The sequence below is a fragment of the Chelonoidis abingdonii genome, chromosome 1, assembly GCF_003597395.2.
Source record: "Chelonoidis abingdonii isolate Lonesome George chromosome 1, CheloAbing_2.0, whole genome shotgun sequence".
In the NCBI taxonomy this organism is placed as follows: domain Eukaryota; kingdom Metazoa; phylum Chordata; order Testudines; family Testudinidae; genus Chelonoidis; species Chelonoidis abingdonii.
Window position 1 is genome coordinate 324,147,162 of NC_133769.1, and position 12,415 is coordinate 324,159,576.

The 12,415-nt window shown below is 43.4% G+C and overlaps 1 protein-coding gene across 1 annotated transcript in view; it reads right to left on the reverse strand.

Annotated features, from left to right (window-relative positions):
* The window catches only part of KL (klotho), a 59,343-nt gene extending 47,298 nt beyond the window's left edge, over positions 1–12,045 (reverse strand). The window contains exon 1 of the mRNA XM_075062689.1: positions 11,323–12,045. Coding sequence (XP_074918790.1) covers positions 11,323–12,045 — 723 coding nt within the window. The remainder of the gene's footprint in view (positions 1–11,322) is intronic.
* Between the last annotated feature and the right edge of the window lie 370 nt (positions 12,046–12,415).

A 12,415-nucleotide genomic window follows, 5' to 3' on the forward strand; every position in this document is an offset into this window, starting at 1 on the left:
ATACCTGCCCCTGGAAATTTCCACTACATGCATCCGACGAAGTGGGTATTCACCCATGGAAGCTCATGCTCCAAAACGTCTGTTAGTCTGTAAGGTGCCACAGGACTCTTTGCTGCTTTTTATTATCTTATTATTTTATTATTTATTAAGATTATCTTCAAAATCTTATGATTTGTAAGCCAAACTCATGGTGGGGTTTGCCAGCCTTCTGATAATTTTTGCCTTTGGGGAAGGCCAGTTACCTCAAATTCCATTTTAGGTTCAAATGTCAAGCTTTAAAAACACATCACACAAATGCAGACCTCCTTGTTTGCGACTCAGAGGGGAATCCACTTACCAACACATACCCCTAAGTCTGCCTCCTGCTCCCCACTTTCTCCTGACTCCTCATAGGATCAGGTTCTGTTTCCTAACACATTCCTCATGCCGTTTTCCTCACAGTCTCACTACCAGCACCTCTGAATTCTTCTGTCCCCTGCCTGGCTTTCACATGGCCACTGAAAGGCCACCATTTTGGAAATAATGGGAGATGCTGGCCATTTTAGCTCAGGGCAGTCTCACTGTCACCTACAAAAGGTTAAAGGGATAAGGGGACCATCTTGCTGAGGGCAGCCTATGGATATGTTTATAGTTGAATAATATATAAAATATGATGCCAACAATACAGTAAAGTACATTATAATAATAAAGGGCCCAATCCAATGTCCATTTAAGTTAATGGGTTTCTAGCATTGCCCTTTTTGTAAAGAAAATTAAATTGAAATCTAAGTAAGAGGACATAATTAATTATAGTCCATAAAGTGAATTAACACCACTTCATCTGACTACACAATGTATTTCAAACCAACTTTCTTAAAAGAGAACCAAAAATTGCCATGGGGCTGGTGTTTGCAAATACTTGTGGCTTAAGGCAATACAATCAGAATAATGAATCAGTGACCAGGTTCAAGAGTGACTGGGGCTGCTTTTAAAATGAGAATTTTTTAAAATGCTAAAAGTTAAATAAACAAATTAGGTAAACTTTGCCCTTAGCTCTGGACAACAAGTGATCTAATGGAGCTGCTAAGTACACAGAGCAATAACTGAAAAAAGAGCTGATTAAAAATAGCTCTGATAATTACTGTGGACTTTTATCAGATAGTACCAATGACTAGCTACAAAAACCAGATTACCTTTTGCTGTTTTCTTTAGAAGCAAATGAATATTCTTATCTATCCAACGTAAAAGCAAACATTCTATATTGGGATGGACATGTAATGATTCTAGTTGTGCCAAAGTTTCCTAACCTTTGCTAAGGACATTAAGCTGTAAATAGATTTCTAGGTTGACTTTTGGACTAACAAAATAGCAAGGCATTTCCATAAAATAATCTCGCCTGGCTGATTTTAAATTGTCCTGTTGCTCTGTGCTATGCTGTTAAATTGGAGTAAAACATAAGTCCAAGACCAATGGCTATTACAGCCTTAAAATTGAAGGAATGATTGTCTCAATTCCAGGGACTGCTGGGAGTCTCAAAATTAATTTATGTTCACTAGAGCTGAGTGGAAATTTTTCCAACACAATACTGTTCCATCAGAAAAACATAATTCACTGAAACCAAAACAAACACTCAGGAAACCTGTTGATTTTGACAAATCTCCATCAGAAACCTGCCTGGTTTCCTGCCAGTTTGTGGGCCTCCCCTGCAGCCCACCTAGCAGGCTGCCACAGAGCCAGAACCCCCAGGCTCCCCAGCTTACAAGTCAGCTAGCTCTCTGATAGTCAGGCAGCTGGGGGAGCCAGCTGGCATGGAAGGTGGGAAGCTGTGGGAGCACCAGCCAGGTGGCATGCTGCAGATCTGGGGTTTCCAGGCTCCCAACTGCCAAGCCTCCTGGCTCAGTCCACAGCTCCCACAGCTGCTAGGCTCCCAACTCACCATTTGCCTGCCTGTTTTGAAATTATCAAACAACATATTTTGGTTTTTCAGATAATTTTTTTTAATAATCTTTGTTGCATAGAGAATTTCTAAATTTTTGATTTTGTCTGAATTGAAACAAAAAACAGATTTTGAAATCCTCCAAGAAACTGAATTGCCATTCTCTGCTCAGCTGTAATACACACAGAAATGAAGAGTCATGGGTTTTGCATGTCAGAGAGGCAATATACTTTAATTTGGGCTAATTCAGAAACTCTGGAAGTTAGTTATCTGGCAGATGCTGGACCAAGTTACACCGGTTAAAATTCAAAATACCTCCATTGACATCAGTGCATATATACTGTGTAAAACTGGTGTTAAGCAGGAAGAAAATTCTTTTGCCCACCCACAGGCCTGCTGAATCAGTGAAAGTTATACTATGTTACCAATTATGGGTGAGATTCACCAGCAGAGTCTGGCTGCTTTGAGCTGCTTAGACAACACAAAGCAGCCATAAATCTGGTTTAAACACCATTCTTACTACTGTCTTTCCCTGCTGAAGCAGTGTAAGGTGCCTCGAGCATGCCCATAAATCTGGTCCCCATATCCAGTCTTATGGCCCAAATTAAATCAATGACTAATGTACATCATCTTTGACTTTGCTCATTGAATCCAACTCCTATTGATTGTACCCTACCTCTCACCAGCCAACCCTATCCCTGCAAGAAAAAATATTCTCAGAACTAGTTATCTGCACACATGTATTATTTTGGCCATATTTCAGGTTAGCGTGAAGCAATAGTTTAAGACAGGGGAAATTCATCTTTTGTTTCTCATGGTAGGTAGATCTGTGGAAGGAAGCTTTTATAACTCAGTGAAAACTTTATAACTTTACAGAAGAAATTAGTGTCGTAAAGAACACTGAGGGCCAGATTCTGTAAGTTACACCAGTATAAATCCAGAATGATTCCTATGAACCCATCAGTGTCTCTGGGCCCAATTCTGATTTATTTCCACCAAAGCAAAAGAGACCAGAATCAGACCCCCAGAGGTTCAAATCCTGAGTAGGAGATAAGGACACCAAATGTCTTTTACCCTAGAGTTCCCATATAGCTTTCTGCCAAGACATGCTGAATAGACACTGCTCTTCTCTTCGTCATAGCTCACTCAGCTTTGCTATCTTCAGTCAAGAAGTAAAGGCAGGAATTACAAAATTATAAATGTTATCTTAAATTAAGCTATCAATGTCACCCTTTAAAAACTGAAGTTGTTTTTTATTCCAAATATCTAGACAAAATGTTTAAGTACGGGTAGAGATTATTTCCACCCGTTACCTGGAATACTAGGGAAAATTTGTAAAAATACAAAATGTAAAAATAAAAATTTGTACAAATACAGAGTAGAACTGTGCACCTCATGAAGTATTTAAGGAGCGCTCTGTAGAAGCATTCAAGTCAAGAAATCAGCCATTCCTGTAGCCCTTAATCATAAAAGTGGGCCCACAGCCCCACTATTTCCAATGGGACTACTCCTGTGAATAAGGGCTGTGGGACTGGGCACTGGATATTGATCAAAGCCCACTGAAATTAGTGGGAGTTCTTCCATTGACTCCAGTGGATTTTGAATCAGGCCATCAAAAGTACAAGTATAAAGAAGCAAAGGTTCTGAGCTGCTTGACTGAAGTGTAAGTATCAAGTATCCACTCTATCATCTTTTATTAGATTAACATAGAAAAGGATATCAACAAAGAGCAAATATCTTTTGACTTTCAGTCCTTCAGTGCCTAGTAAAGTTTTAGGAAGGATTATTTTGGTGCCTATCCAAATGCCCTTTATCTTTATTAAACTGCAGTTAACCAATAGTTCACTATCTTCCTGGCAACGAGCAGAAAATATCCTATCCAATATGTACCAAACTAGAACTTTGATCTTAAATAAAAATATTACCACTGCTTACATAGGAAAGCAACAACAGAGAACTTACACAAAGGGTATGTCTTCACTACTGGCTGGATTGGAAGGCAGTGATCGATCCAGCAGGAATCGATTTATTGTGTCTAGATTAGATACAATAAATCAATCCCCGAGCGCTCTCACGTCGACTCCAGTACTCCAACTCGGCGAGAGGTGCAGACAGAGTCCACAGGGGAGCAGCAGCAGGCAACTCACCGTAGTGAAGACACCACGGTAAGTAGATCTGAGTATGTCGACTTCAGCTTTTCCTTTTATCTCTTCAAGTTCTGATCAAGACATAATATGCCTATAGTTGAAGGACATCCATTTAGAGCCTGACCTTATCACTCTTACTCACCTTGAATAGCATCTTACTTCACAAGTAGCCCTAAGCAGCCAATTGCAGAGTAAGATATCACTTAATGTTAGCAATGTGGTACAACTGGGACTTTATTTACTCAGACTATTTGAAAACAACTTATTCTGTGAATGCAGTGTGCAATCATATGCTTGGAGGACAAAATGGGGTTACTTTCATCCCTTCTGCACCAGTATTTACAGTTGATTTTTATAAAAGTACAGCCAAGCCAAGAATTCCTGCCTTCTGTTTTAGCACACTTTACAACTGAACTCTTATTTTGTTTTTAATTTTTTTCATTCATGATGAAAGCTTCAAAGAGTCTTTCACCTCACAAACGGTAGAATTTGTGACTATATCAGAACCACTGATATCAAAAAGATTACATTATAGGAAATCATGATGTCTAGTCTGAATCCTCTCTACTGTTTAATTATACTTGTCCGTCATCTCTGATGCTTTAAAGCCACATGACTCAAAAGATGAGTGATTAATTTCTATTGAAATAAAATATTTGCAAACAAATACTATCAAAGAACAGTAGAGGAAAAGATATTAGAAGCTAGAAATTAGATATTTTCTTATTTGTTTCCATTTGCATTGTAAATGGTACTATTAAAAGAAAAATGAAGGGGAAACTCTGCATGATGTGGCAAAACAGGATTATTTACTGTTGCTTCTTGTTAAAAAAAATTTGTTAGATATATTTCTACAATAACTATCAGGTGTATTCACCTCTAACTGGCCAAGTTCTGCTCTCAGTTATTTCAGAAGAAATAGATCAATTGACTTCAATGGACCTACTCTGCATTTCCAAGTGAACAGAATGTGGTGCACTGACTACATTGCATTACTTTTATTTAATATAAAGAAAGTGGTGTGCATGCACTGAGAGGAGAAAGTTCCTAGATTTGTAATTGTTCACACTTTTTAGGGTTTAGTGTTCAATGGTCAACCCCAAAAGGTCAACACCTATGAACAGTATTTATCCAGGAAATGGAGAGGAGAGTCAGCATCCTGTCTGCAATGTGACTGATTTCTAGGCAGCAGTTCCTCTCCACTTCTTGAAGAAATAAATGTGTTGTTTGATTTCTGAAAATGCAGTTTATATCATGCAAATTGGCCCCAGTTCAATGCACAAACAATTCACTTGGCTCAAGAAACAGAAAAAATGTATTTGCAGAAACAGAACATTTCTCTGATTCTTTGAGGAGAAAGGAGACTGGCCACCAATACTCTAGTCACTCGGTAAAGAGACACTGACTCTCCTCTTCCTTATCTGAAAGATAGTGTTGCCCCTTTTCAATCCGAGGAACTAGTCAAACTTCGGACCTTTGGAGGTCCAAATGGAAGTACAAACTGATGGATGGAATCTCATGTTTTCTTTGATGCAATCTTGTTTATTTACAAGGAATGTACAAGGTCCTGTTTCTCCAAATGCAGAAGGAACTAGAATCAAAACAATAGCTTCTTAGGCCTAGTCTACACTAGAAAATTAGGTTAGTTTAACTACGGCAGTCAGAGACAAAGCCAGCACTAGGCCTAAGTAATTGCTTAGGGCCGCGAGCAGCTCAAAGGGCCCCACTATTTGCTTTTTATTATGTGTTGTGTGGGGAGCCCCCCATCAAGCTTTCCCATTTATGGCCTCCAATGGGCTAGCACCACCTCTGATCAGAGATGTGAAAAATCCACACCTCTGAGTGGCGTTATTAAGCTGACCTAAGTCCTCATGTAGACAGCACTAAATAGACAAAAGAATTCCTCTGTGGACCTAGCTAATGCCTCTTGGGCACGTGGATTACCTACACTGACAGGATAATCTCTCCGGTCAACGTAGGTAGTGTTTACACTGAAGCACTACAATGGCACAGCTGTGCCACTGTGGCATTTTAAGTATAGATATACCCTTAGCTTACAGTCCAAGCCTCATGAGTCAACACTAGACGCAGAAACCCTCTCTCTAGCTTTTTTCCAGGGTCATACACCCTGTTCACAGGCTGTTGCTTGGATTTCTTGCTTCTTACCTCTGAGTCTGTCTCTGTTCTGTCTGTCACATTTTCTGTATCTGCACCCCAGTTTCTCCCTCTCTCTCACACACACACACACACACAGAGGAAACCTCCAGCTACATGGTGCTGGTTTGCCAGGTATGGCTCCTTAACTATCTCTTACAACTATCTTAAGTGAAGGGCGCATTCATACATCAGTTTTAACAAGGTTCTAACTCAGCCCATAACAAGGTTTAACCCAGCTCATAAGAATAGGATGGATCCTATATGTGTCAGCTTTCTACCATTCTGTTTTCTGGCTGTAGACTTGAGGGGGTGTCAACCTCTATGGATTCAACCTGTTCTATTCAACTTCTTTTGTTAATAAAAGCACATAATTGCACCTATTTCTTACCCCATTTTGGAGTCTTAGACAAGTCAAAAATAAAGCGTTAGCTTAAGAAAAATATTCATTTTCCTTAGTACCCTAAAACTAAGGGCCAGATCTTCAGCTGGGGTAAATCAGCATAGCTGCATTGACCTCAGTAGAACTATCCAGTGGTTTGTTTCCTACATACCCTTGAAGAACAAAAATAATCTAAACTATACTCACCTACATTATACATCTTCCTTATTACTTAGATAAAATGTGTCTTATTTTATCAATTCAGAATCTGAAATGAGGCTACTGCAAAGAGCTTTATAACTAGTGAGTGGACATTTATAGAACATGTGACGCTTTCAAGTGGTGCCCAGGGTTGTGAGGCACCTTGCTAATACCTTCCCTCAGCATGAGGAAGCCTTATCTGTGCCTTCTGCTGGTCAGCTCTCCAACTCTACGTGCAAAGGCAACACATGTCCCTCTAGGCCTAGGCAGGCCTCACTGTCTCTCTACACATTAGCAATAGGTACACTGCAATCCCCAAGCCTTCTGAGCATATCCCTGGAGGGCCCAGCCCCTGATCCACTGGACACTCACAGAATTCCACAGACTCCAAAGAGAGACTGCTGAACTTGAATTAATATGCAAATTAGATACAATTAACTTAGGTTTGAACAGGGACTGGGAATGGTTGGGTCATTACACTAATTGAATCTATTTCCTCATGTTAAACTATCCTCACACCTTCTATGGGTCATCTCGATTATCACTTCAAAGGTGCTGCTGCTTACCAGATTCACCTCAGGATCACCACTCCACTCAACTCACACACTTAGATTTGTTAGTAGTGAAATTAAGTATCAGTTTATTTAACAAAGTACAGAGACTGAAACAACAACAAGTAGAAGTATTGGAAACAAGTGGTTACATATAAAATAAAATCATAACATGCATTCTAGAACCTAGACTTAATTAACGAGATACTTTCATGTCTTGTAGAGTAACGTTCCCCCAAAGTCTTTTCAGTGTTTTACAGACAGTCTGTGTGGGACCCTCCTTTCATATAACTGTTAGCTTGTTAGCTTGTCTCCTCAGTGAAGGATCCTGTATTTTTTGTGCCTTCCCTGACAAACTAAACTAATCCTTTTATCTTTGTCTTAAACAGAATACCCCCCTGCTATTTTATTTCTTCCTGTAGATTTTCTCTCTTGTAGTTTTTGCAATTTTTTGACTGACTTTTAGCTTAATGTGCAAATAAGCCTCCACTGTGAGACGTACAATGCACAATACACATGTGGCCAGACAGAGAGATAAGCATCTGTTTCCTCCCGCCTGAAAGGAACATATCCAAGGTATGTCACTTCCTGGTGACCTGCCTTGACTTTCAGACATTAAGAACATATTTTTTTAGTATAGCTACATAATTTCTGAAATATTATCCATACATACATTTCACAATGATAAGGATGACCAGTGAGCTATGGACTCTCAGAAGAGACTTCACATGCCAACCTTTTGTTATGCAGCTATTTGACTCAGGGAATCCCTGTAAAAATCTTTGCAACCCCTGTGCCCTCTGGCAGTTGGCACTGAGAAGTCCCTGGGTCTTGTATGCTTACATTTCTCTCCAAAATTAGCACCTATGCACATGCAGTAATTGGGCATGCAGTTTCACTAGCAAGCACTTCAACATTTTCAACAGGTGGTGCTATTGGACAAATCCTACAAAGGTGACTTCTATAGGAGATGAAATTGCCTCAGCACTTCACAGGAAGCTCACAGCATTTTGCAGGATTGGGCTCTAAAGCATGAGAGCTACTGTGCACCTAAAAGAGAGCACAAGAAGCGGTAGGTTGGCCAGGGCTTATGACCATAGGCATTCAAGTGACTATGCAACATGATTAGGAGCATCTTTAGGCACTTAAGTTTAATCAACGTATTTATGCTTGCAAGTATTCATGATGTATTTTAGAAGTTCTCCATTTATAACATTTAATTTCACAATTCCTATATGTCAAAGTATGGAACCATATACTGGATTTTCAACATTATTTAAAAGAAAATTAAACTATCACCTTTGCCCTAAGGTTCAGAAATTGAAAAATGTTAACCACAAAGCAGAACAAACAGTGACTATGTAAATTTAAAAAGTTCAGAAAATGAAAAGGTAGTACATATAACAGTGTAAAATGAACACATAACCAGCCAAATTCAGACCCAGGTAAATGCATGAAATTCCACTAACTTGTTTACATCAACCCTGAATTTGACTCACATTCTAATTCTTATCTGATTAATTATTCAGATAATAAATAACTTATCCTCAGAAAAAGTCCAATATCCACATTAGTATCTGTGGGATTTAAAGGATTCAAGGGACATGAATTAATACTTTACAGTAATCAACATTCTGTAAAATGCATCAGTAAAAAGACTTGCACAAGCTTCTTTCTGCTCATAAAGGTCTTTGTTTTAATAAAAGCAAAAAGAGTTGCTAGAAACTCTGTACATATTGTAAATTAGGGGATAAATGTGAAAGGACACGTATATTAGAGAGGTAGGGTGTTAATCTGTTGATAGCCAAACAGTTGAGAACAAAGGAGTTTTTCTGAATATCAAGCGTGATTTCACTGGGACAAGTAATGAAGGAGAGGTGTAGTGGAAAGACTCAGAAGGTCAGTCGATGGAGAGAGATCAGATGGTGAGGTGGGATCAGGGGAACTGTGACTGGTTGGGGAGAGAGACTGGGAACAAAGAAGAGCACTGGAAATGGCTGGGCAAGAAGAATTGGACTGGGAGCAGGGTAACTGGGAATGGAAGCAGGAGGGGAGCCTGGCACTCAGACAGGAAGACCAAAGGGGAGACTGGTGTGGGCTGGGCAAGGAGACTTGGATTGGGATGAGAAGCCTGAGGAGTGAAGACTGGGACTAGGGCGAGGAGCTGGGTTGGGGGAAGAGACAAGACTGACATGGGGATAAGCTGGACTGGATGGGGCAGAAAGGGTCAGATTTCAAGGTGAGAGAAAAGAATCTGTGCCACTAGCAGTGCTTAATTTATGCCAAGGCTTGCCAGGGCTGAGATCCGGCACCTCTAAGCTTGGCACTTCATAGCCTCAGCAACTCTGGGCTTGCAGCATCAGTTATGAAAGTAAAAAAATTGCTTGAGCCCTGACACAAATTACATTACAAATTAAGTACTGGCCACAAGTCAAAGCTTGGAATGAAACCCAAGATTCCTGAATCTCACTATTTCTCTGCTGTCAGCAAGTATCCACGAAAACTGCTGAAGAAATGCATGTCTCATCCTCATCGAGTGCTGGTCCACAATGAGGATGACAGCCTATCAGTGTTACTCAGTTACTCTGTTAGCCCAAGTGGCAGTGGTCTATGTGTGGATTTAAAAATTCCCTGTTAGATGACCCATGTGGGTGTCAACGTGATGCTACACAATGGAGTCTGGGGGGTGGGAAGAGTGTTTCAGTTTGCTTTTTAAAAAAATCTAGAATTTTACACACACAAAAACTGTGTTAAAATAACATTATTAAGATTGCAAAATAAAGCACTCAAAAGTTTTGAAATGCCTGTGCAACTTTAATTCAGTCCCCTTACGCATATACATTACGTTTTTAAACATCACATACTATTATTTTCTACAGGACTTTTGCCTAATTTAGTGCACTGAGTGGGATGGTGCTGCCGCACACCTTCCAACTATTGCAACAGAGGAGTGGTTTATTCACAACCCTAAGTGACATAAACTATGCCTGTACAGACTGTAGTGTAGACATAGTGCTAGCTACTACACCACGGGGGAGGTGGAGTTCCTTCAGTGATGGAAAAACCATTTCTGTCGCTGTAGTCTGTGTCTACGCTATGGTACCATGGCTATGCTGCTGTAGCATTTGCAGTGAAAACAGGTGCTACACATTTGCTAAACATTATTTGAGTGGAGAAGATACTCCATCGTTATATTATACAGACTTTTTTTTATATTGCAGATGGCATAGTCTGAATTTGCAGATTTAATATAGTGGCAATTTTAGCAGGGATGCCAAATGTTTTTTTTTATCTTCTCTGGTGGATGGCAATAAATTCAAAAAGTCTGAGCACCACGCAAAAGTTCACAGGTAGATAGACATTAGGGAGATGGATATTATCTGCAAGCAATCTACAAACATGTAGAACTCCACTGCACCTCCTTTGCCTGCCTCTGAATCCCATACATCTACTCTAGAAAATCTTCTGTCTCAGTAAATCTCAATGTGACATATTTACAGATTTCCCCAACTGTTCTTAGAGTCGGTGTACATCGCTTGCAATGCTCTTCCTGGGAACCTCCTTCCTTCCACGTTTCTTAGATCAGCAGCTCCTGCCAGGCATTTCCCATCTTGGCCAAGCCCCCGGATCACTGCCAATGAAAATCTGCACTAAAAGATCTGACTTTGTAAATCCCAGCTCCTCAGCCGCTTCCTCTCTCCTCCATTACCCACCCCCATCTCCTCTCCCTTGTCCAGCCGCCGCTCGGTCCCAGCTGCGGAGGGATTTTCTCTCCTCTCCAACTCAGAGATGGGCGAGGAGAGGAGAGGAGACTGAGGCGCTTTCGCCCGCTCCCTCCATCCTCACTTGTGGGACAAACTCCTTGGCCGGCCGGCCAGCCATGCAGCTCGGCTGGAAGTGGGCATCCATCCATCCATCCATCCTGAGGCGTTTCCTCCTCCCAGCCCCGGCCCGCGGGCGCCCAGCCCTTACCTGGAGGAGGTTGTGCGCCGCCCTGTAGCCCAGCGGCGGGCCGCCCTTGACGCTCGGGGGCAGCCTGCCGGTGGCGTAGCCGTGCCAGGCCACCACGTAGGGGTTGTCCATGGTGAGCCAGTAGCGGACCTGGCCGCCGAAGTGCCTGAAGCAGAGCTCGGCGTAGTCCCGGAACAGCTCGGCCAGGGCAGGGCTGGCCCAGCCCCCGTAGGCGTCCTGCAGGCGCTGCGGCAGGTCCCAGTGGTAGAGGGTCACCACGGGCTCCACGCCCAGCTGCCGCAGGCGGGCCAGCAGGCGGCCGTAGTGCGCCAGGCCGGCGGGGCTGGGGGGCGCGGTGCCGTTGGGCAGCAGGCGCGCCCAGGAGAGCGAGAAGCGGTAGTGGGAGACGCCCAGGCGCCGCAGCCCCTCCGTGTCGCGGAACAGGTTGTTGTAGCTGTCGCTGGCCACGTCCCCGCCGGCCGGCGCCGCCCGGTGCGCGAAGGTGTCCCACACCGAGGCGCCTTTGCCGTCCTGGCGCCAGCCCCCCTCGGCCTGGTACGCGGCGCTGCCCGCCCCCCACAGGAAGCCCGCGGGGAAGGTGTCGTAGAGGAAGAGCTCGTCCTCCGGGTAGGGCAGGCGGGCGAAGCGAGCCCAGGTGCCCGCGCCTTGCCCGGGCTCCCCGCGCAGCCGGCGGCCGCTCAGCAGGCAGAGCAGCAGCAGGGGGAGCGGGGCCGCAGGTGTCATGCTGCCGGGAGGACGGAGAGGGGACGCGTGTGAGCGCCTGGCTCCAGCCCCGCAGCCCCCTTTATCCCCTCCCCGCCCCCCGGGTGGGCACGGCCATTAATCATTACCTAGGTGCTCGGCGCCCTGCGGGGCGGGGGGAGCTGGAGCCTCGGGGCGCCCTGGCTTAGCCGTGACGCGGGGGAGGGTCCTAGGGGTGCAGGGTCCGCGCTGCCAGGACAGGGAAGGGGACGGGGAGCTGCTGCCCCATAGGCACCAACTCTTCTCCCCTGAGAAGCAGCGCGTCGGGTTGTCTCTGTCCCTCCCCTGCACCTGGAGCTAAGACGCATGAGCGCTCCAGAGACAAACCCTGCGGGACCTATTGCAAAGGGCG